This window comes from Carlito syrichta, unplaced genomic scaffold (assembly GCF_000164805.1).
Source record: "Carlito syrichta isolate Samal-C Ts95f unplaced genomic scaffold, Tarsius_syrichta-2.0.1 Scaffold119772, whole genome shotgun sequence".
Taxonomy (NCBI): Eukaryota; Metazoa; Chordata; class Mammalia; order Primates; family Tarsiidae; genus Carlito; species Carlito syrichta.
In genome coordinates, this window is record NW_007063868.1 from 52,602 (window position 1) to 73,680 (window position 21,079).

At 36.8% G+C, this 21,079-nt stretch overlaps 1 protein-coding gene across 1 annotated transcript in view; it reads left to right on the plus strand.

Annotated features, from left to right (window-relative positions):
- Positions 1-21,079, plus strand: part of ACYP2 (acylphosphatase 2) — a 186,894-nt gene that overhangs the window by 17,902 nt on the left and 147,913 nt on the right. Inside the window, exons 2-3 of the mRNA XM_008047967.1 lie at positions 4,516-4,532; positions 6,976-7,085. Coding sequence (XP_008046158.1) covers positions 4,516-4,532; positions 6,976-7,085 — 127 coding nt within the window. The remainder of the gene's footprint in view (positions 1-4,515; positions 4,533-6,975; positions 7,086-21,079) is intronic.

Sequence of the window (21,079 nt, forward strand, 5' to 3'; positions counted from 1 at the left end):
CTCTGGCAATCCTTCCGCCTCAGCCTTCCAAGTAGCTGGAACTACAGGCATGCACTACCACACCTGGCTAAATTTTGATTTATTGTAGAATTGATGTCTCGCCACGTTGCCCGAGTGGGTCTCGAACCTGTAGACTCAGACAATCCACTTGCCTCGGCCTCCCAAAGTGCTGGGATTACAGGCTGAGCCACCAAGCCCTGCCGAAGCCTGTTCTAATGCATCTTTTTGGATCAAGGGTCTTCCAACTTGCAATTTGCAGGAATGACCTGAGATCTGTTATTTAGGTTCACTGCTATAATTCCCAAGAGAAGTGTAGGAAGACCTTCCCTTTCCCCCTAAAGCAATGGTCCCCAACACCCAACCTTTTTGGCATCAGGGACCGGTTTCAAGGAAGACATTTTTTCCACAGACCGGGGTGGGGAGCGTTTTTGGGATGATTCAAGCACATTACATTTATTGTGTATGTTATTTCTATTCTTATTATATTGTAATATATAATTAAATAATTATACAACTCATCATAATGCAGAATCAGTGGGAGCCCTTAGCTTGTTTTCCTGCAACTAGATAGTCCCATCTGGGGATGGTGGAGACAGTGACACCTGAAGTGTGCTGTCTATGTCCAGTCTACTCCATAATCTCGTCTTGGTTGCTGTCACTGCAGAAAACCCTGCTTCACAAAGATAGGGTGTTAGGAATGGAAGCAGGCTCTTCAGTGCTTTTGTGGCAATCTCAGCATATTCCACCTTGACTTTAATCTAAAACGTATGGAGATTTGAAGTTGTCTCAAACATACTTTTAAGGCTATCATCATTTGCGGTCTCAGGCAGTTGATCCTCTTCTAGCTCGAACAAATTTGATTCGCCTGGCTTATTCACAAATGGGTTGCAGATCCATTTCTTCCCAGTTCAGGGGTCTTTTGTGGTTGGCAAGTAATGCTCAAACACTTTTGAAAACTGAGATGGGTGATCATGCACCAGCTGGGAGAAATAAGGCCCTGGCTCAGTCTCTTTCTAAATCTCTGCTCATGTTTGAAACATGTTAAAAATCCCAAAGTTCACTTGTCGCCCTCATAATTCCAGTTTGGTTTTGAGTGTAGCCCTTTTATCTCCCAACTTGAACACAGTTTTTGTTCTCCCCTGAAGTGACAGATTGAGTTTGTTGAGCAGGTTGAATAAGTCACACAAATAAGCAAGTTTTGCGACCCATTCTGTGTCACTGAAATGTGCTACCAGTGGTGACTGTTTTTCTAAAAGAAATTTCTGGACCGGTTCTCATAACTCAAAAACTCTGACTAGTGATCTTCCTTTAGAAAGTCATCTCATTTCTGTGTAGAGACGTGGACTCACCAAGTTGCACAGGCTGGTCTTGAATCTCTGGGTCCAGGCAAACCTCTTGCCTCCGCCTCCCTTTTAATACATCCTGCAAAGCGTTGTTAAGTTCAAGTGACATTTTTCGGCTAGCCAGCATTTGTCTGTGGATGATACAGTGTGTAGACTCACATTCAGAAACGACCTCTTTGATCCAAGTAGTGAAATTAGAAAGCTATCCAGTCATGGCAAGCCCCTCCATCCATGCATATACCAACACAAATGGCCAATTCAGTTTTCCTAATCCATAAACATTCAAGTACTTGAATTGTTCTGCAGTTGTGGTATTGGTTGGCAACAAAAATGCATGTAACATATTCTCATGCACATCCTCCTAATAATATATAGCACAGAAACAAGTATTGTTGCCTTGTTGGCAACATCAGTAGACTCGTCAGCCTGGATTGAGTACCATAACTCATTAGTCCTCTTTAATAATTGTGCCCCAATATCTTCTGTTGTTTCATCAGCTCATCTAGTTATGGTGCTAGCCGAAAGAGAAACATGTGCCACATTTTGAACTGCAGCCTTTCCTAAAAGTTCACAACAAATGTCTTTAGCAGCAGGCAGGATAAAATCTTCACTGATAAAGGGCTACTTAGCTTTAGCAATGCAGTTAGCCACTCAGATTGATGCTCTCAGTGCAGACACATTTGGTGAAGTGATGACCTTCAATAATTGCTTCTGTCCTTTGTGTTCACATTTTTTTCCTTTTGAAAAACTCCAAAGGCTTGTCTTTTAATGCAGGGTGCTTGGTCTCCATGTGTCAAAGCAATTTTGAAGGTTTCATGGCTTTGTTGGATAACTGCTTGCCACATAGTTTACAAAGTAGGCTTGGAGAATGTGAATCACCTGTTGCAATGAACTCATAATTTACATCTTGGTGTTTTCTTTTAAATGCAGCTTTCTTTTTGTTGGCAGTCTTAGAGTGTTCTGCTGTCTCATTTAGGTCTTTCCCCCTTTCCAAAGAAGCTCTCCAGTGACATTTGTGTTTTACTTATTTTGGCTAGGGTTAGCCTGTGGGTTTACCAAAGCTGTGACTGAGACAAGTGCGCAGTGCAGGAAAGAGGTGCAGATGGAAGTGGTAAATAAAGTAACAGGCATTCCAAGCATGGACTAAAATAAGTGTCAGATTCTGACTTAAAGCCTGCCACCAGATGCAGCTGTACAATTGAAGTACATCAACTCACTTGCCACTCACTAATAGGATTTTGATATGAGTCTGCAAGCAACTGACTTATTATGACTTCTGTGCAGTCAAATCTCACTGCTAATGTTAATCTGTATTGGCAACTGATCCCCAGCTCTAGCATCACTGCCTCGGCTCCACCTCAGATTTTCAGGCATTTGATTCTCATAAAGAGTACCCAACCTCAATTCCTTGCGTGCACAGTTCACAATAGGGTTTGTGCTCCAATGAGAATCTAATGCTGCCATTGATCTGACAGGAAGTGGAGCTCAGGCATTAATGCGAGCGATGGGAAGCAGCTGTAAATACCGATGAAGCTTCACTCACTCACTTGCCACTCACCTCCTGCTGTGTGGCCTGGTTCTTAACAGGTCATGGACAGGTTGGTACTGGTCTGTGACCTGGGCATTGGGGACCCCTGTCCTGAAGGGTCCCAGATCATAAACACACGTTCCTGATCATTGGAACCAGGTGACCTCTTGTTTCACCCCCACGTTAGAGCTCAGTTCTCTGTGTGTCAGTGTTTGGCTCCAAACAACCCAGGATCTGAAGTTCCATGGAAATCTTGACTTCTGTCTGAGATGGGACTCCCACAGCTTTGCAGACTGGGTAACCAGAGTTTAAGATACCATTGCAGTTGGCCAAAATAGAATGGCCTACCACAGTCAGGTCCGTCTCTAGATAGAGAAATCATAACCAAGACCAACAACACTACCCAACCTATAGGATACAAAGTATGAACATAATGTAATGTACACGAAAGAGATTCTAAGAATTATTTCCATTTTAGTTAATTCCACTAGCACAGAGGCTGCAGAAGGCAAGTCATGGTCAAGCATATCATTTCATGATATATTCTTTATTGGTTCTATAACTAGAAACAAAATAAAAACAGAAGTGTTTCTTTTTAATTACATTTAAACTTGCATTTATTCCTTGCATTTACAGAGGATCGCTTAAAAGTTGAGGACAGCTAAATTTTATGCCAAATATACTCAACTGTTCATGTAATAAGCATTTTGTTTTATTTAGCATTTAAAAATAGAAGGAATATGTATTTCAGCATTTTATTATGTTTGGGTTTCAGAACATTAACATGATTTTTCTCTAAATCGTCTTCTTTTTCTCTTTTCATTTTAAAAGAATTTTAAAAAATACCTTCTGAATACATTTGGATATTAAATGTTTTATTTATTTCATTTACTTACTACTGAATAAATGCAGTAGTCCCTGCTTGTCCTGGGTAGATACTGTCCAAGAACCCCAGAGAATGCTTGACACCGCAGCTAGTACAGAACTCTACATAAGCTAAGGATTTATCACATACTGTGGCCATACCTTTTGCAGTTTGAGGTGTAACTGCAAAAACTAGCACATTTTTTTTCTTCATAATTTCATGGCTAGAATACTCGTTTTTGCTGTAGATCTTAGCAACATCAGCATAAGATTTTTCTTTTTCTTATTAAGTTGAGAACTTTCATCTTTTCACTTAAAGGAAGCACTTTGTGACTTTTCTTTGGCCCATTCAAGTAGCCAGCATCACTACTCTTGCATTTTGGGGTCATTATTAAGTAAAATAAGGGTTACTAGAACACAAGAACTGCGGTACCACCAGGGTTGATCTGAGATGGACACCGAGTCACTAAAGAGTGGGGAGTATAGACAGTGTGGATTTGCTGGACAGAAGGGGAATTTTCGTCCTGGGCGGGATGCAGTGGGACAGTGCAGTTTCATCAGGTTACTCAGAGTGGCACTCAGTTTAAAACTTACAAATCATTTACTTCTGGAATTTTCCATATACTATTTTCAGATTACAGTTGATCAAGAGTAACTGAAACTATGGAAGGTGAGACCGAGGATTAGTGAGACTACTGTAGATGAAAGTTGTCAGGAAATGTATAATTTTTTTTGAAAGGTAGACAAACTGACATTTCTTTTTATCTTTCTTTTATACAGGTGTTTGCTTCAGAATGGTGAGTCAGCACAATCTGTTATTTTTTTGTTGTTGCTATTTTCCCATTGTTACTTCTAATCATAGAAATAGAGCAGTTTTCTACTTAGAGTTAGTCTACTGCATATTTCCTGTCCTTAACAGCAAACAAATACAAGGAGGGGTTCTCCCAAAAAGCCAGAATTTATTTATAAGAAAATTGTGTATTTATTCTTACATGTTTAAACTTTAGTCACCTTCAAAGTACTCTCTGTTTGATGTAATACACCAACTGAGATGCTTTTTCTATTGCTTTAAACAGTTTTTGAACTCATCAGTTCTGATGTCTTTTAGTACTTCTGTTGTTTTTTGTTTCACCTCTTTCACATTGGCAAAATGCTTCCCTTTGAGGACTTTCTTCATCCAGGAAAACAAAAACGTCACTTGGGATGAGATCTGGTGAATAGGGAAGTTGGGGCATGGGGGTCGTGCTGTTTTTTGATCAAAAACTGCTGAACACTCAGCACACTATGGGCAGGTGCATTTGTAAGTCACCCATCATGAGTGGGCAAATATGTTGAAAGAATCTCCAAAAAATTATTCACTGAAGCTGAATGCAGCCTCTCATAATAACGCTAGCTGGTACACTGATGCTAATGGGTTCCTAGAACACTAACCTATCAGGGGAAGCCTGTACTACAAGGGGTCCAAAAGATAATTTCAGTTGTTTTGGGTCCCTCTCGTATTTCTTTGAAATTACTGATTGAGATTTTTATTAAGGCTAAACACAACCTTCCTAATTTTTGGTTAATATTTTTTCTTTTTCTTTTTTTGAGTCAGGGTCTTGCTCTGTTGTCTAGCTGGACTGCAGTGACACGATCACAGTCACCACAGCCTTGACCTCCTGGTCTCAGGTGATCCTTCAACCTCAGCGTCCCGAGAAACTGAGACTACAGGCATACGCCACTACACCTGGCTATTTTTAAAATTTTTTTTAGAGACCAGGTCTCTCTATGTTGCCTAGTCTGGTCTGGACTCCTGGGCTCAAACGGGCTTACCGCCTTGGCCTTCTAATGTGCTGGGATTACTGGCATGAGGGATTGTGCCTGGCTTGATTAATATTTTCTATGGATTTCCCAAGTACTGTACCTCTTTTGGAGTGATTTGAATTTGACATTTTGATTAGGTATATTGAATACAAAGTATGGGATCTTTCACATGTTCTGGATGGAAGAAATCCTCTAGCCAGGGGTACACATGTCAAAATGTCTCTATGCAAAAATGAAAATGCCAGTGTTGCATAGAGAAGTGGTTCCCAGTTTTTAGCAGTTCCCAGGTTTTTAACTTCTTGTCACTCTTTAAATTTTCATTTTTAAAAATACTCCTTTTCTAAAAGTTATTGGTGGCATGTGATTTTTACTGACTACCTAACCTGGGAGTCACTGATTAGATCTTTTGTTCCCAAGCCCTGAGAGTTCCAGCATGTCCCCATCAGTAAAGTCTCTGTTTTTTGAGGCAACTCCACCCCTCACAATTGAGATTGTCTCTCTTTTCATTATTGTCTAGTAAGACCTTGACTTATTTTCAGAGCCAACTCTTACATTAATCTTAGCTGTAACCATTTGGTTTGTGTTGCTTCATACAGTTGAGTATGTGGAGTGTAGGGCTCTTGATCACCTTGACCTCCAGACAGGAGAAAAGTATGTTTTTGAAATATTCTAATGAACTGGATCAACAGGAATTTTAGTAGGATGTAGTTAAAATAACTCAAAATCAAAATGTTGCAGTTATGTAGTGTACTGAATTTGGAGCTAGAAAAAGGAATGTTAAAAACTATTAAAAATAATAGGAGAGATCAATTTACCCATTGACAATTATAACATTTCTGTGCCAAGTCCAGAGCCAAAGGGAAACATCAAAATCATTAATCTTAAAATAACTCTGCAAACTAGCATGTCTAGGCTAGTGTTCTTGCTAATTTAATTTTCTCATTAAAATTATTTCCCTCATTTTTGCTGGAAATTTCAAAATGCTTTAGCCTCTTTCTGCCTATGAATACTTTATGTTGATCATGGTTGAATATTTTTTCTCCATGATTGAGACTCTTGGATTGATTATTATTTGGAACCCAGACTAACAACATAATTTGGTGCTAGCAGGCTTGAGAGCAATACAACTGAATTTTATAGATCCCAGAAACACATAATAGAAACTGTTTCTGAAATAATTCCCACAATCCGTTTATTTTTTCCTAATATGCTTCTCTTTACTGAAAGTGAAATTTAACAAAAGATACCATTTAAGTGAAGATTCTTATAAATAGATGTGTTACCATAAGTCAGCTACACAATTGTTAGCATAGTCTATATTTTAGGGAAAAAAAAATCTGATCAGGTTAGCATTTTTTTGAACATTAGAATCAAGTATATTCTGAATTCAGTCTTTTGACGATGGGCTTCATCTCTCTTGTTTTTTCCTGAAACCAGTATACAGAAGGTGAAGCTAAGAAAATAGGAGTGGTTGGCTGGGTGAAGAATACCAGCAAAGGAACGGTGACAGGCCAAGTGCAGGGCCCTGAAGACAAAGTCAATTCCATGTGAGTAATATGACTAATGACACATGCATGAAATTTATGAGACCATTTTAATGTTTCATTGGACAATAAGAATGGTATCGATGGATCAGATTTCATTTGTAGATTATAGCCAAACTAACATTTTAAGGCAGGCCAGCAAAGACATTCTCACAGTTGGGACTGGCATTTCTATGCTTATGAATGGATTGCTCACTTGGGTGGGCCTCCAGAAGAGCCATTGCATCACTCTTCAATATATATGAACTCCCTGTTGTGTGTCCTCCAGCCTGGGGGAAATATTTGGGGCCCAAGTAGGTCACTTTTGAAGGGTTGTGATGGAAGCATAGTGCCTTAGGATGGTTTGTGAAGTTCTTAAAGTATCTTTTAGGACAGAAAGATCGCCGTCTCCCTATCGTTATGTATGGGGGGGGTCCCCCCAAAAACCCAGAATTATATTTGGAGAGTGGGCCACTTGTAGTACAGGCTTTCCCCAGAAGGTAAGTGTTCTAGGAACTCATGGGCATCAGCGTACCAGCTAACATTGTTATGAGAGGCTGCGTTCATCTTCAGTGAATTTTTTTTTTTTTTGAGATTCTCAACACGTTTGTCCATTTTATGATGGGTGATTTACGAGTGCATCTATCCATACTGTGCTGAGTATTCAGCAGTTTTTGACCCAAAACAGCATGACCCATGCCCCACCCTTTCTATTCACCTATGATATTTGGTATTCGCTCCCCTAGCGACATTTTTTTTTTGTTTCCCTGGATTATAAAATTCCTCAAAAGGCATCAAAATTGATGAGTTCAAAAACTGTTTTAAGCAGTGGAAAAAGCATCTTGATAGGTATATTACATCAAATGGAGAGTACTTTGAAGGTGATTGAAGTTTAAACATGTCAGAATAAATACACAATTTTTTATAAATAAATTCTGAGTTTTTTTGGATCCACCCTCCTACCTTATTTATCTAATTGTAATTTTATTTTCACTGCCAATGAAAATGTTATTTAATGAGCTGTATGGTTACATAAATGAGTCCTTGCAGTCCAAAGAAGGCCAGATCTGGTAATGGGGAAAAAAATGTCTTATGTATGTACACAATGTCCTTTTAAAAAGGCTTGCCTTTTCCACTTCGTAATTTCCACTACTCTCTGGAGTCTTTTTTTTTAAACAAAAAAACAGCTAACACTAATGGAACATTTACAACATGTTAGACAATATGCTAAGCACTTTAAGTGGATTATCTAATTTTATCTTCACAGCAGATCCTATGAGATTGATACTATGTAACACCCAATTTATTTTATTCTATCACTTGCTATTTATAACTGTTTTAATTAATGTTTTTAAATCTCAAAAGCAATACTTTTTTGCTTGTTGTAATAAGTGAAGAAACATTTTTTCACCTTATTTTTTCTATTTTCCGGTCTTTTATGGAACCTTACCAATGACTTAGTGAATACATTCCACCACTTTCTGTTTCATTTAAAAATATTTCAGTTATAATTAAAGTTTTCATTTTTTTTTTTTTTTACTGAAATAGAATGCTTTATGTATATTTTCCCATAACTTGTATTTTCATTTTATGGACATTCCAATAGTCAGTAAATAATCAGTTACCAACATCTTATTTTTTCTTATTTCTTTGTGTATAAGTACATACTTGTGTTGGTGTGTAAAACCACACCCCAACTTGAAAAGTGGGGTCCAAAAATTCAGTTTCATAAAATGCAGGGTAACAGATCATGAAAAACATTTTTTAAAGCAGGATTGTCACAAAATGCACAAAAGATTGTAGGGCTTATGTTGTACAGAACTGATAGTTCAATGGATGAGAAAATACCAAATATCATAGGGTGGTTTAAGAAAAGGGACTATGTGGAAGATGGAGGCTCATACCGATCGTGTTATATTCCTAATTTGCATTGTAGAAGGTCTAATTTGCTTAGCATAAATGGAACCATATCATACATTCTGCTCATTTTTTCTTTTCAACGGCTGCATTTCTCTACCCCCTTCTCAGATAATCTTGTTAGCAAGCTGGTGTGTATCCTTCTATTTGTCTCCATGTTCACATTCTTTCTCTCTATTGCTTTCTCTGTCTCTCTGTCTCTGTCTCTCTATCTCTGTCTTTCTGTTTTTCTCTCTCTCACACAATACACATGTTTATGCTCATACATTTATGGGTTTTGATCAATATTTGCTTTTTAAAATCAGGATAGTGTTTTCCCTTCTCTGCATCTTACTTTAATCACTCAAAGATACGTCCAGGAAAACCCTTCCAAGTCAAAGGGCATAGTTCTAAATCATTCTTTTTAGTGTCTGTTTAATATTCTATAATATATAGATGTATTTATCACCTTATTGTTGGGAACTCAGTTTTTGGTTGTTTTTGCAACAAGAGCAATACTGCAACAAACACTTTATTGGTGAGATTATTTTTTATGGAATAGATTCCCAGGAGTGTGATTTGTTGGTTGAAGTGTCTGTGTATTTTTAATGTAAGATATTTGTCAAACTACTTTCCAAAACAGCTGTAAACAATTGACATATTTTTCTTCATCTTGTCAGTATTATTGCTCTCTAATTTTTCTTTTATCTGATTGGTTGTAAAGTGATTATTAATTTTTGCTGTAATTTGCATTTCTTCAGTTGCCAGTTAGTCTGAGCATCTTGATGCTTGTGGCTATGTGGATTTATTTTCAAAACCTCTCTTTTCACATCTTTTACCTATTTTTCCATTGAGTTGCTTTTCTCTTGCCAATTTTTAAGAACTCTTTGCATCTTGGTGATGATTACTAACCCGTTATCTGTTATCTCTTTTGCATGTATTTTCCCATATCTGTCACTTGCCTATTAGTTTTGTCTATAATAGCTTTGCATTGTTTTATCATAATTAAAAACAATGTAAATTGTTTTTAATTTTTATTAACACAAATATTGGCTTTTTTTTGGTCTCTGGTTAAAAACATTGTAAATGTTGTCTCTTGGGTTTTCTTCTAACTTTTGGTGCTTTATTTTACATCAAACATTTACTTCATCTGGAATTTGTTTTTTTATTTATAATATAAAATAGGGGCCTATTTTCTACCAGATGGCTAGCCAGTTGTGCCAACACCATTTATTAAATAATCACTATTTCCCTCATTAAATTGAAATACGTTTTTGTCATATATTAAAATTTCATATAAGCTGGATTTTACTTCTGGATTCTATGTTCTGTTCCGCTGATCTCTTTATATATTCCTATACCAGTACCCCATATTGATTTAATTACAGTGGCTCTATAGTATATTTCCTCTCACTATTCTTTTTCATTCTTTTGTTTGCTTTCTTGAGCATTTATTTTCTCTCTAAACTTTAAAATACTTTTACCCATTTAACTGGAATTTTATTATATTTATATATATATTTTAAAACTTCCCTGTCTCACCCAGGCTGGATCATGGCTACCTCAACCTTGACCTGCTAGGTTCAGGTGATCCTTCTGCCTCGGCCTCTGAGGGATTACAGGCGTGAGCCACTGCACCTGGTAGTCTCACATATATGCTTTTAAAATAAACTTTATTTTTGAGAACAGTTTTAGATGTACAGAAAAATTGTGAAGATAGTACAGAGAGTTTCCATATACTTCTCACCTGGCTTTCTTACTATTAACACTTTACATTAATGTGATACATATGTTATAATTAATGGATGAATGTTGCTACATTAGTATTAACTAAAATCCATAGTTTATTCATATTTCTTCAATTTTTACCTAATTTCATTTTTATGTTTTAGGATCCTAATATTTTATTTGCTTTTTAATTGGGCTTTTTATGATATTAAGATAATTGACATTTTTATGATATTACATCTTCCCAGTTAAGTACATGAGTGTCTTTTCATTTGCTTAGGTTTTAAAATGGATCCTTCAATATAATTTTATGTTTCTTCATATAGATTTCATGCTTTTCTTGCTAAGTTCATTTTTAAGTATTTTATTGACTTGTTCATTGTTGTCTATGGAATGTTTTTCCCATTTCTGTATCTTGGTGCTTATGCTTGAATATAGAAAACCTAATGACTTTTGCATATTTATCTTATAATGCTGCCTTATCAAATATCCTTATTAATTCTACTAGTTTTTTTTTAAAAAACTATAATCTACTGGGCTTTCTATATACACAGTTATGCAATTAGTAAATACAGTGTATCTTTTTTCAGCATTTACTTTATTTGCAAGACTTGTCAAGATGTTGCATAATAACAGCATTAGCTGGCATCCCTGTTTGTTTCCCGATTTTATTTGAAATAGTTTTATTGTTTTACCAAGTAGGAAGATGTTTACTGTTGGTTTTTGGTACGTCAACTTTATCACATTGAATTTCACTCTTACGTTCTTTAAATTAAGCACTATGTCTTTAATTGGTTATAATGTGTTATTCTTTTGAATTATTGCTGAATATTGCTTGCCAATATTTTGTTTAGAACTTTTGCATCTATATTTATAAGTCAGGTTATGATTTCTTTTTTTTTTTTTTGGTACTCTATCAGGAATTTATGTTAAAGTTTTGATGACTTCATAAAATGTATTAGGAAGTTTTCCATCCTTTCCTTCATCTTGGAATAATTCAAATAATATTGGAATTAGTGTTCTTAGTTCGGCTGAAACAAATCAGGAAATCACCTGGCCCTGCTGCCTTCTCAATGTGGACATTTAACACCTTTTCAATCTAGCCTGTAGTAACTGGAATATTTGAGTTTTCCAGTTGTTCTTGGATTCCTTTATATTTTGTTAGGAAATTGTCCAATTTTTCAAGGTTTTCAAATTTGTTACCATAAATTTTATAATTTAAAAAGTCTCTTTTGTATTCATGCTTATTTCTCCTTTAAAAATTCCTAATCTTGTATAACTTTATTTTCTCTTCCCTTTTCCTTAATCAGACTCAGACATAATTTATCTATTTTAGTGATATATTTTTAAAAGCAATTTTTGGATTGATTTATCATTTCTACTTTTAATTTCCTCCTCTTTTTTTTCTTTCTTGCACCTCTTTGTCTTCCTAGTTGCCTTTATTTTTAGTCTTTTTAAGTTAATAATGAAGGTGATTAGGCATTTCTTTGTTCCTTTGGTCTCAGTAGAAAGTTTTCTTTTCATTGCCTTCTGGATAGTTTGGTATAGTTTGGTATTCTGAGTATATGTTTTTTAAATTCCTAGTTGTCACAGTTTTATAAAGGACCTTTTATTTATTGCTGTGTTGTTTGGTGCATTTTTATGACTTGTGTTATCAGTATCTTTTTCATTATATAGTGTTTGTTTTTATGCTGTTTAATGCTTTTAAGTTCAATTTCTACCAGAATTTGCCACTCTTTTGTTTTTTACATTTCCTTCTAGTTCTATGTTTAACTCTGTGTTTTCATCCTTTTTTGATGATTTTAAGAGTGCTTTTTTAAAACAACATATAGCTACATGAATAATTAAGTTCACAAACTTGCCACTGTGTGCTTATGTTGGCTGCATTGTACAAACAACTCCACAAGGTTTCGCAATCCTGGTATATCAGTGTCTCACAGTAGTGTTCATATCGACATGTGGCAGTGTCTTGCTGAGTGGTGTTCTTTATTGTTGTTGCATGTTTTTGTGGGTCATTGCAAGAATGTCAGAGCTTGAATTAGAGCAATGAACAAACATTACATTACATCTCTTGTTAAACTTAGCAAGAGTGGAAGTGAAATCAGGGATATGTTAGTTCAAGTTTATGGGATAATGCCATGAAGAAAGCAGCAGTGTACAAATGGATTAAATGTTTTTCTGAGGGAAGAGAAAGTGTCACTGATGAAGAGACGTCAGAATGGCCAGTAATGAGCAGAACTGATGAAAACTTTGCAAAAATTTGTCGAATTGTGTGTCAAAATTGTTGACTGACTGTGAGAAGCATAGCAGACCAAATAAATATTGATAGAGAAACAGGAATGTCTTAACTGAAAATCGTGGCATGTGAAAGATGTGTGCAAAAATGGTCCTGAAGGATCTCTTGCATCACAACAATGTACCACCTCACATAACACTGTCTGTGAAGGAGTTTTTAGCCAGTAAACAAATAACTGTATTGGAATACCCTTTCTACTCACCTGATCTGGCCCTCAGTGACTTTTTTTTTTTACCTGAAGATAAAGGAAATATAGAAAGGAAGGCATTCTGATGACATTCAGGATATCAAGGGTAATACAATAACAGCTCTGATGGTCACTGCAGAAAAAGAGTTTAAAACTGCTTTGACAGGTGGATTAGGCACTGGTATCAGTGCATAGCTTCACAGCAGGAGTACTTTGACGGTGACCTTAGTGATATGTAGCACTTTCTCTAGGATGAGTTCACAAACTTAATTGTCAGACCTTGTATGTTTTGTTTAATACAATTTGAAAAGTTTCTCTCTTTTAATGGAAGAATTCAATCTTTTAATATATAGTGTTATAACTGGTTTGTATACTAAATTGATTTCTTCATATTTAATGAAATAGTGGTTTGTAACAATTGATTTTTTCTTCTGAATAACTTTACCATTATTAATTTTAGTTTTAATATCAATGCATTTACGTATTTTCTAAAGTTTTTATAGTGAACAATAATACACATGTAGAAAAATGCAAAAGATATAAATGTACAGGTTAATGATTTAGTATAAAGCAAGATCTTCCTGTAGTACCACCTTGGGTCAAGTGCCCATGGGTTGTATACCTGAGTCTATTTCTGAATTCTCCATTCTGTTTCATTGGTCTATTTGTCTGGCAGTTATCAATACCATGTCATATTAATTATTGTGGCTTTATTAGAAATCTTTACATCTGGCAAACAAGTTATTCCAACTTCAAGATTGCCTTGGCTATTCTAGTATCTTTGTATAATGTAAGTGTTAGATCAAGTTGTCAAGTTTCTGAAAACAATCTGTTGAGATTTTGACTGGGATTGCACTGAGTATATAGATAAATTTGGGGAGAATTTAAGCCTTGAATGTAAGACATTCTCATTTGTTTTGTTTTCTTGAATGCTCTCAATGGTATATTATAATTTTTGCATGACAGTCTTTTATATTTTCCCTCCTGGTATTTGATAGTTTTGATGCTATTATAAATGCTATTTAAGCATTCTATTTTCTCTGTATTGCCTTATTTCCAGCAACTTTGCTAAACTCACCTATTGAGTCTAATAATTTCTATATAGATTCTTTTGAATTTTTTATGTATATGATCCTATATATCACTTGAGAGTAGTGAGAGTTATTGCTTCCTTTTCCAATTATTTTTACCTTTCTTTTATCTTTCTTTCTTTCTGCCATTCTACACTGGTTACGACTTCAGTACAATATCAAATAAAAGTAGTAGCAATAACAGGCATCTGCGTCTATTCCTAATCTCGAAGTTTCAACACTGATGTCAGGAATTACACTATTAAATAATATACTTTACTATTAAATACCATATATTTACTATTAAATAATATTTATTTTGCTATTTACAATAAAATAATATAGTTATCATAAGTAGTGAGACTCCAACTCAAAAAAAAAAAAAAAAGAAAAGGAAAAGTTCCAGCGATGAAGAATGGATGGTGAGAGAGCAGGGACTTGAGAATATTTACAAACATGTGAATATCATGATGAATCTTGGAATGCAGGTTGGACAAGAAGAGAGTGAGTGGGAATTGAGGGGCAGTGAGAAGTGGATTTGAGAAGCACTGTTTTGTTGCATAATGCAGTCCTGGAATCAGAAGAATCAATGTAGCAAGGAAGGGATGAAATGGGGGGTGTAAAGCAGTCCTGACGTTTTCTTCCCCACTGTGAGTGATGATTCATTGTAGATGAACTCTTTCACTAACTTGTGTGTGTGTGTCCAGTGGATCTGCAAACAGACTTCATCCGAGTGTTGCTGGGTAGACATTCCTCCTTCTGTCTGAAAGATCATTGAAATATACATTTTAGTGTTGCCATGCTTCTTTATTTTTACAATTTTTATTATGGGATTTTCTAACACATACATGATCAGAGAGAACAGAGCAGTGAAGCCTATGTGCCTATTACCAAGTTTCAATAACAATCAACTTTCTGACATTCTTGTTTCATACATTCCTCCAACTTTTCTTTTGTTTTTGTTATTGTGAGAGATTTTAAAACAAATTTCCAGCATTATGTTATTCCCGGGTAACTTTGGTTGAATAATATTAAACTGTCAATACTGGACAAAATTTTTTTTTTTTTTTTTTTTTTGAGTTGGAGTCTCACTCTGTCGCCCAGACTGGAGCACAGTGGCCGCTCCCGGCCACCGCAGCCTCGCCTGCTGGGCTCCAGCAATCCTTCCGCCTCAGCCTTCCGAGTAGCCGGAATTACAGGCGCACGCTACCACGCCCGGCTAATTTTTTATTTATTGTAGAGATGAGGTCTCGCCAAGTTGCCTAGGCGGGTCTCAAACCCACGGACTCAGGCAGTCCACTCACCTCAGCCTCCCAAAGGTACGGGATTACAGGCTGAGCCACCGAGCCTGGCCTGGACAAAATTTTAACCTATCAAACAACACTTTCATATTGTTCAATGAAATGTTTGACTATGTATCTCCAGCAGAAATTCCATATATGTGTCAATAGATATTCTAAACCCCCCAATAGATCTACTTGCAAATGTCACAGTGCACCATGTAACCTGTCACTCATGCTTTTCCCTGGGGGCCTATTTTCCGCCCAGTGTGAATCTGGGTCTGCTGCACAACTGTCACTCTGGTGCTTCCCTTTGCCCCTTTGCTGTGGAGCAGGCCTCTGTGTCCTCAATCATATATTTTTATCACTTTTGATTTATTCCCATCAGAGTATGGGAATATTCTTGATTTACTCCCAGTGGAAACATAATTCTCCATCAGCTTTCCCAGGGAACAGTGCATGAGAGACAAAAAGTTTCCATCCCTGTATGCCTTCAGTTACCCTCGTGCTTGACTGATTGTTTGGTTATAAAATTCTATGCAAAAAATAATCTCTCACTCAGAATTTTGAAGGCATATATTCTTTCACAAACTCCAGGGTTGCTGTTGGGGAGTTCGATGTCATTCAAATACAAAGGATTCGGAGTTATACCTGATTATTCCTCTCCAAAAGCTCGCTTATCATTTATCCCTCTTCTGCGTTTTCACAATTGTCTGCCTCCTTGCATGTTTTAATTTCACTTGAAATGTTGGGCTATTGGAGGAGGAGAACGTTTTTTTCTTTGACTATTTCCTTCCCTCTTTCTTCTGGGTTCTCCTCTTTTGGAACTTCTATGTGGGCCTGATTTTCTGATTTTTAACTTTTCACATCTAGTTTCCAAATGTTATTATCTGGGAAATTGCCTGAACTTTGTTTTTCAACTTTTCTGTTATTGTTTGTTTCTGCTATAGTATAGTAATTGTTTCTCCTTCATAGCATTTCATTTTTTTTCAAATCTCTCTGAGGATATCGTGTGTAATTTTTTTTTTCGGAGTTTTCCTCTGCTTTTTGCATTGTTTGTATTTTCTCTAAGTTCTGTTTCTTTCTCCTCTCCTTTTCTTTTTTCTGTTTGCTTATTTTGTTTCTCTCTCTTATTTTTTGCGTTTTTTTTTTTTTTGAGTTGGAGTCTCACTCAGTCGCCTAAACTGGAGTGCAGTGGCCGCTCCCGGCCACCGCAGCCTCGACCTGCTGGGCTCCGGCGATCCTTCCGCCTCAGCCTTCCGAGTAGCCGGAATTACAGGCATGCCCTACCACGCCCGGCCAATTTTTTGATTTATTGTAGAGATGAGGTCTCGCCTGCCCAGGGGGGTCTCGAACCCGCGGGCTTAGGCAATCCACTCACCTCAGCCTCCCAAAGGCGCAGGATTACAGGCTGAGCCACCGAGCCCGGCTGTTTCTCTCTCTTTTATTGCAGGTTTTTCTTATGATCATATTTCTTTTTTTGTTTGTTTGAGGTGGCGTTTCATTCTGTCACCCAGACTGGAGTGCAGTAGCATGCTCACGGCCACCCCAGCGTTGACCTGCTGGGCTCCTGCTATCCTTCCACCTCAACCTTCCAAATAGCTGGAACTACAGGCACACACTACCATGCCCAGCTAATTTTTTATTTAGTGTAGAGAGAGGTCTCACTAAGTTGCCCGGGCTGGTCTTGAACCCGCGGGCTCAGGCAATACACTCACCTTGGCCTCCCAAAAGTGCTGGGATTACAGGCTGAGCCACCATGCCCGGCCTTACAATCATATTTTCAATAACTGTCGTAAATAAAAACACAACCAAGAATAAACAGACCTTAACGAAATTTTCCAGCATGTAGACTTGTGGGCTGGAGGAATAGTGGGACTGGGTGGGGAGCTGGCCTTCTGGTTGGTGAGCCTCCAAATGTCAAATCTGTAGGCCCCGTCTCCTGCAGCACATGGTGTTTCCACATCCTGAGTCTTCTGTGGGTTGCACAGAGTGAGCTGACTTCTCACTTCTTTTGCAGGCACTTAGTCTGTGACTTCCTTGCTTCACTCTGTAGTTACTGCTTCTTCATTCACTTTTCTTCTAATGACTTATTGAAACTTCTTGTTCAGGTTATAGTTTTGTATCAGTTAGGAACATTTTCAGTTGCAAGCGAATAGAAAACTGGACTCAAAATGGATAAAACAAATAGGGGTTCATTTTTCTCAGCAACAAGAAGTCTGGAGGTAGGTGGTTACTGACCTTAGTACAGTAGCTCAATGATGTCAGGACCAATATCTCTGGATGGTCTTGGCCTTTTCCTCATGGTCAAAAAAGGAAAAGTGCAGGTACACATACTAGCCATAACAAAGGCAGAAAGGGGTAAGGATTGTGTTAGTTTTCCTGACGCACCCAAAACAGATATCTAACTTGTGTTTCACTAACTCTTACAGGGTCAGGTAGTTGCTCTTTGCCACAAGGGAGACTGAGAAATTGACGCCTTGAAAAAAATTGGTGTTCCCTTGGCCAAGAGAAAGGGGAAGGAGATGGGTACTAGGTAGTTGATGTCTGTTACATCTTTCATATTTCGATGCTATTATTTTAAAGGGGACTCAGGTAAAAGCAGATAAACATGCCATGTACTGCATTGTGGAAAATTAAGTGAGAAAACCTATACAAGGCACTTAGTGTCGTGCCTGTCACATAGTAAGTCATCGATAAACATTCGCTATTATTATATGATCCATGTACTCTACTTTGTACATGTTGTCTTAGTGACAGTTGGACTGGTCAGGTGGAAATGCCACTAAATATATGGGTCATCCCTGCAGAGAAACTGGGCTAGAGAAAGAAATTTGATTGTCATCAGTATGTGGATAGTATTTGAAGCCACATACATGAATGGGGTTATCCACGGAGAGCTTGTGTAATGAAAGCAAGCAGGAAGAAGACCCTGGAGAATGTAAATTAAGCTCAACCAACATTATAAATTGTGATGTCATTACAAATACACATATTTAGGTCTTAAAATGAATTTAGCCCTGTGTTGCAATCTACTGTTTAAGGTACTGAATGATTAAAAAAAAATATTAAACCATAGTAAAAGATGTTACAGAGATATGTTGTAAGGTCAGACTAAATGTGGCATATTTATGGTTATATAAATATAGCCTTATTTTCTTATAGTTGTTAAAAAAAGAAAACTTTAAAAAATGAAATGACAATAAGGTACAGAATTCAGAGTCATGTTGCCTTTAAAAACACAGGTTTGGTTTCTTCTCAAGCTATGAAAATGTGGAATACAGCAGGGACCATCACTTAGAGACGGCCTGGCTGTTCCCACTAACAAGCCAGCAGCATCCAAGGACACGCTGTGGATGTGTGCATTTTCTTTCTCTTTCTGTTTTTTATTTTCTCAGAAAGAACGACTGGTGGCTTTCTTTTGCAAATTGTACTATATGATTCCAATTGTAAGGTGAGTTCTGCCAACATTTTTTGATGCATAGGGACTGTTTTGAATCTATTGTTTTATTAACCTACTTAGTTTTGGTTTTTTTTGTTTTTTTTTTTGCAAAATTAAGAATATTTTCTATTTCTTAGCAATCATTTAAAATTAATTGACAGTTATGACACAAAGCATGAGCCCTTGAATTAAGTCTCACAAAATACACTTTTCTTAAAGACTCAGTGATAATTTTGTAAAACAAAACACATTTGTATTTGAAGATAGCCAAATTCTAAAATTAGAATTACATTTTGATTGCTACATATTTTTAAAACCATATGTCATGTATCTGTTCTCTGCACTTCAAAGGATTGTTAATGGCCTGGAGTATGTATATAAGAGGTTGATCAAATGGTTACATGGTCTGGAAAACTATGTCATAGTATAAGGAATGCTTGAGGCATTGGGATTATTTAGCTGGAGAAAAGAATACTTAAGGGAATCATAATAGTATCCTTCAAGTTTTTGAAGGGCTGATAAATGGGAAAGGGTCGATGTCATCTTTTGTTCCAGAAAGGAATAATTTTGATTGTAGCAATACACATATATACATATACACATACTTAAAATGTGTTCATAGTTCAAGAGGTAGAATTAGAATAGAGATATTGAGTTGGACGCGGTGGCTCAAGCCTATAATCCCAACACTTTGGGAGGCTGAGGTGAGAGGATTGCCTGAGCCCACGGGTTTGAGACCAGCCTGGGCAACTTGATGAGACTTCATCTCTACAATAAATCACAAAATTAGCCGGGGGTGGTGGCATGAGCCTGTAGTTTCAGTTACTTGGAAGGCTGAGGAGGAAGGATCATCTGAGCCCAGCAGGTCGAGGCTGTGGTGGCCGTGAGCATGCCACTGCACTCCAGTCTGGGTGACACAGTGAGACTCCAACTCAGAAAGAAAGAAAGAAAAAAAAAAGAATAGAGATGTCACCAATATAGCTGTATTTACCTCTTCCCCAGATATTTGATATTTGTGTGAAATATGAAATTTAAACTGCTTTCATCCTTAACTATGCCATACAATTGTTTTGAATTTCCAGCTGTTATAGTAGTAGATAGGAATGAAAAGCAATGAATTTTATGATTAATTAAGTGGTGTCAGACTCAAAGTTATTTAATATTTTTAAAAATAACTTTTCTCTGGCAGACCATTAGAAACAGGAATTTTCTATGTAACCAGAGTTGCTAATTTTTCCTAACGTTTTCATCTGAGAATCTCAAGTACTAATATTTTATAGTTTATTCATTAAGGTCCTTCTTACACAAATAGAGGAGGTTATTAAGAAAGGTTCCATTGTATGTTCCACTGAAATATAGAAGACATGAACAGTTTTCAGGGGAACAGAATTCACTGAGGAGCTGTAATTTTGGGAAAAAAAATAGTTTAGCCTAATTGACATAAATTGTCTAATGGGAAACTGGAAATATTAGAGATATCTGTAGTAGAGTTGAAGTTCTAACACCAAGTTTTTAGATCTCAAATATGAAGTCATTTATTTTCCTTTGCTATATATAACAGATCTATATTAAAATGACTTAAATGTATAGTTTTTACATTAAAGTTCACATTTTATATATGTGCATTAAATAAGAATCACTTTTACTAAACTAAATGTATAATACAGCACTACTCCACCTAACTCCAGTCAGAATGGCAATTATCAATAACTAAAAAAATAACAGTTGCTGGAGAGTATGTGGCGAAAAGGGAACACTTCTACCCTGTTAGTGGGAGTGCAAACGAGTGCAAACTCTGTGGAAAACAGTATGGCGATTCCTAAAATCTCTAAATATTGACCTCCCATATGACCCCACAATCCCCCTACTGGGAATATACCTTGAAGAACTCAAATCACTCTATAAAAAAGATACCTGCACACGTATGTTTATCGCAGCATTGTTCACAATAGCAAGAACCTGGAAGCAACCATGCTGTCCATCAAAAGAGGACTGGATTAAAAAAACGTGGTACAGTTGGGCTCTGTGGCTCAGCCTGTAATCCCGCGCCTTTGGGAGACTGAGGTGAGTGGATTGCCTGAGCCCATGGGTTCGAGACTCGCCTAGGCAGCGAGACCTC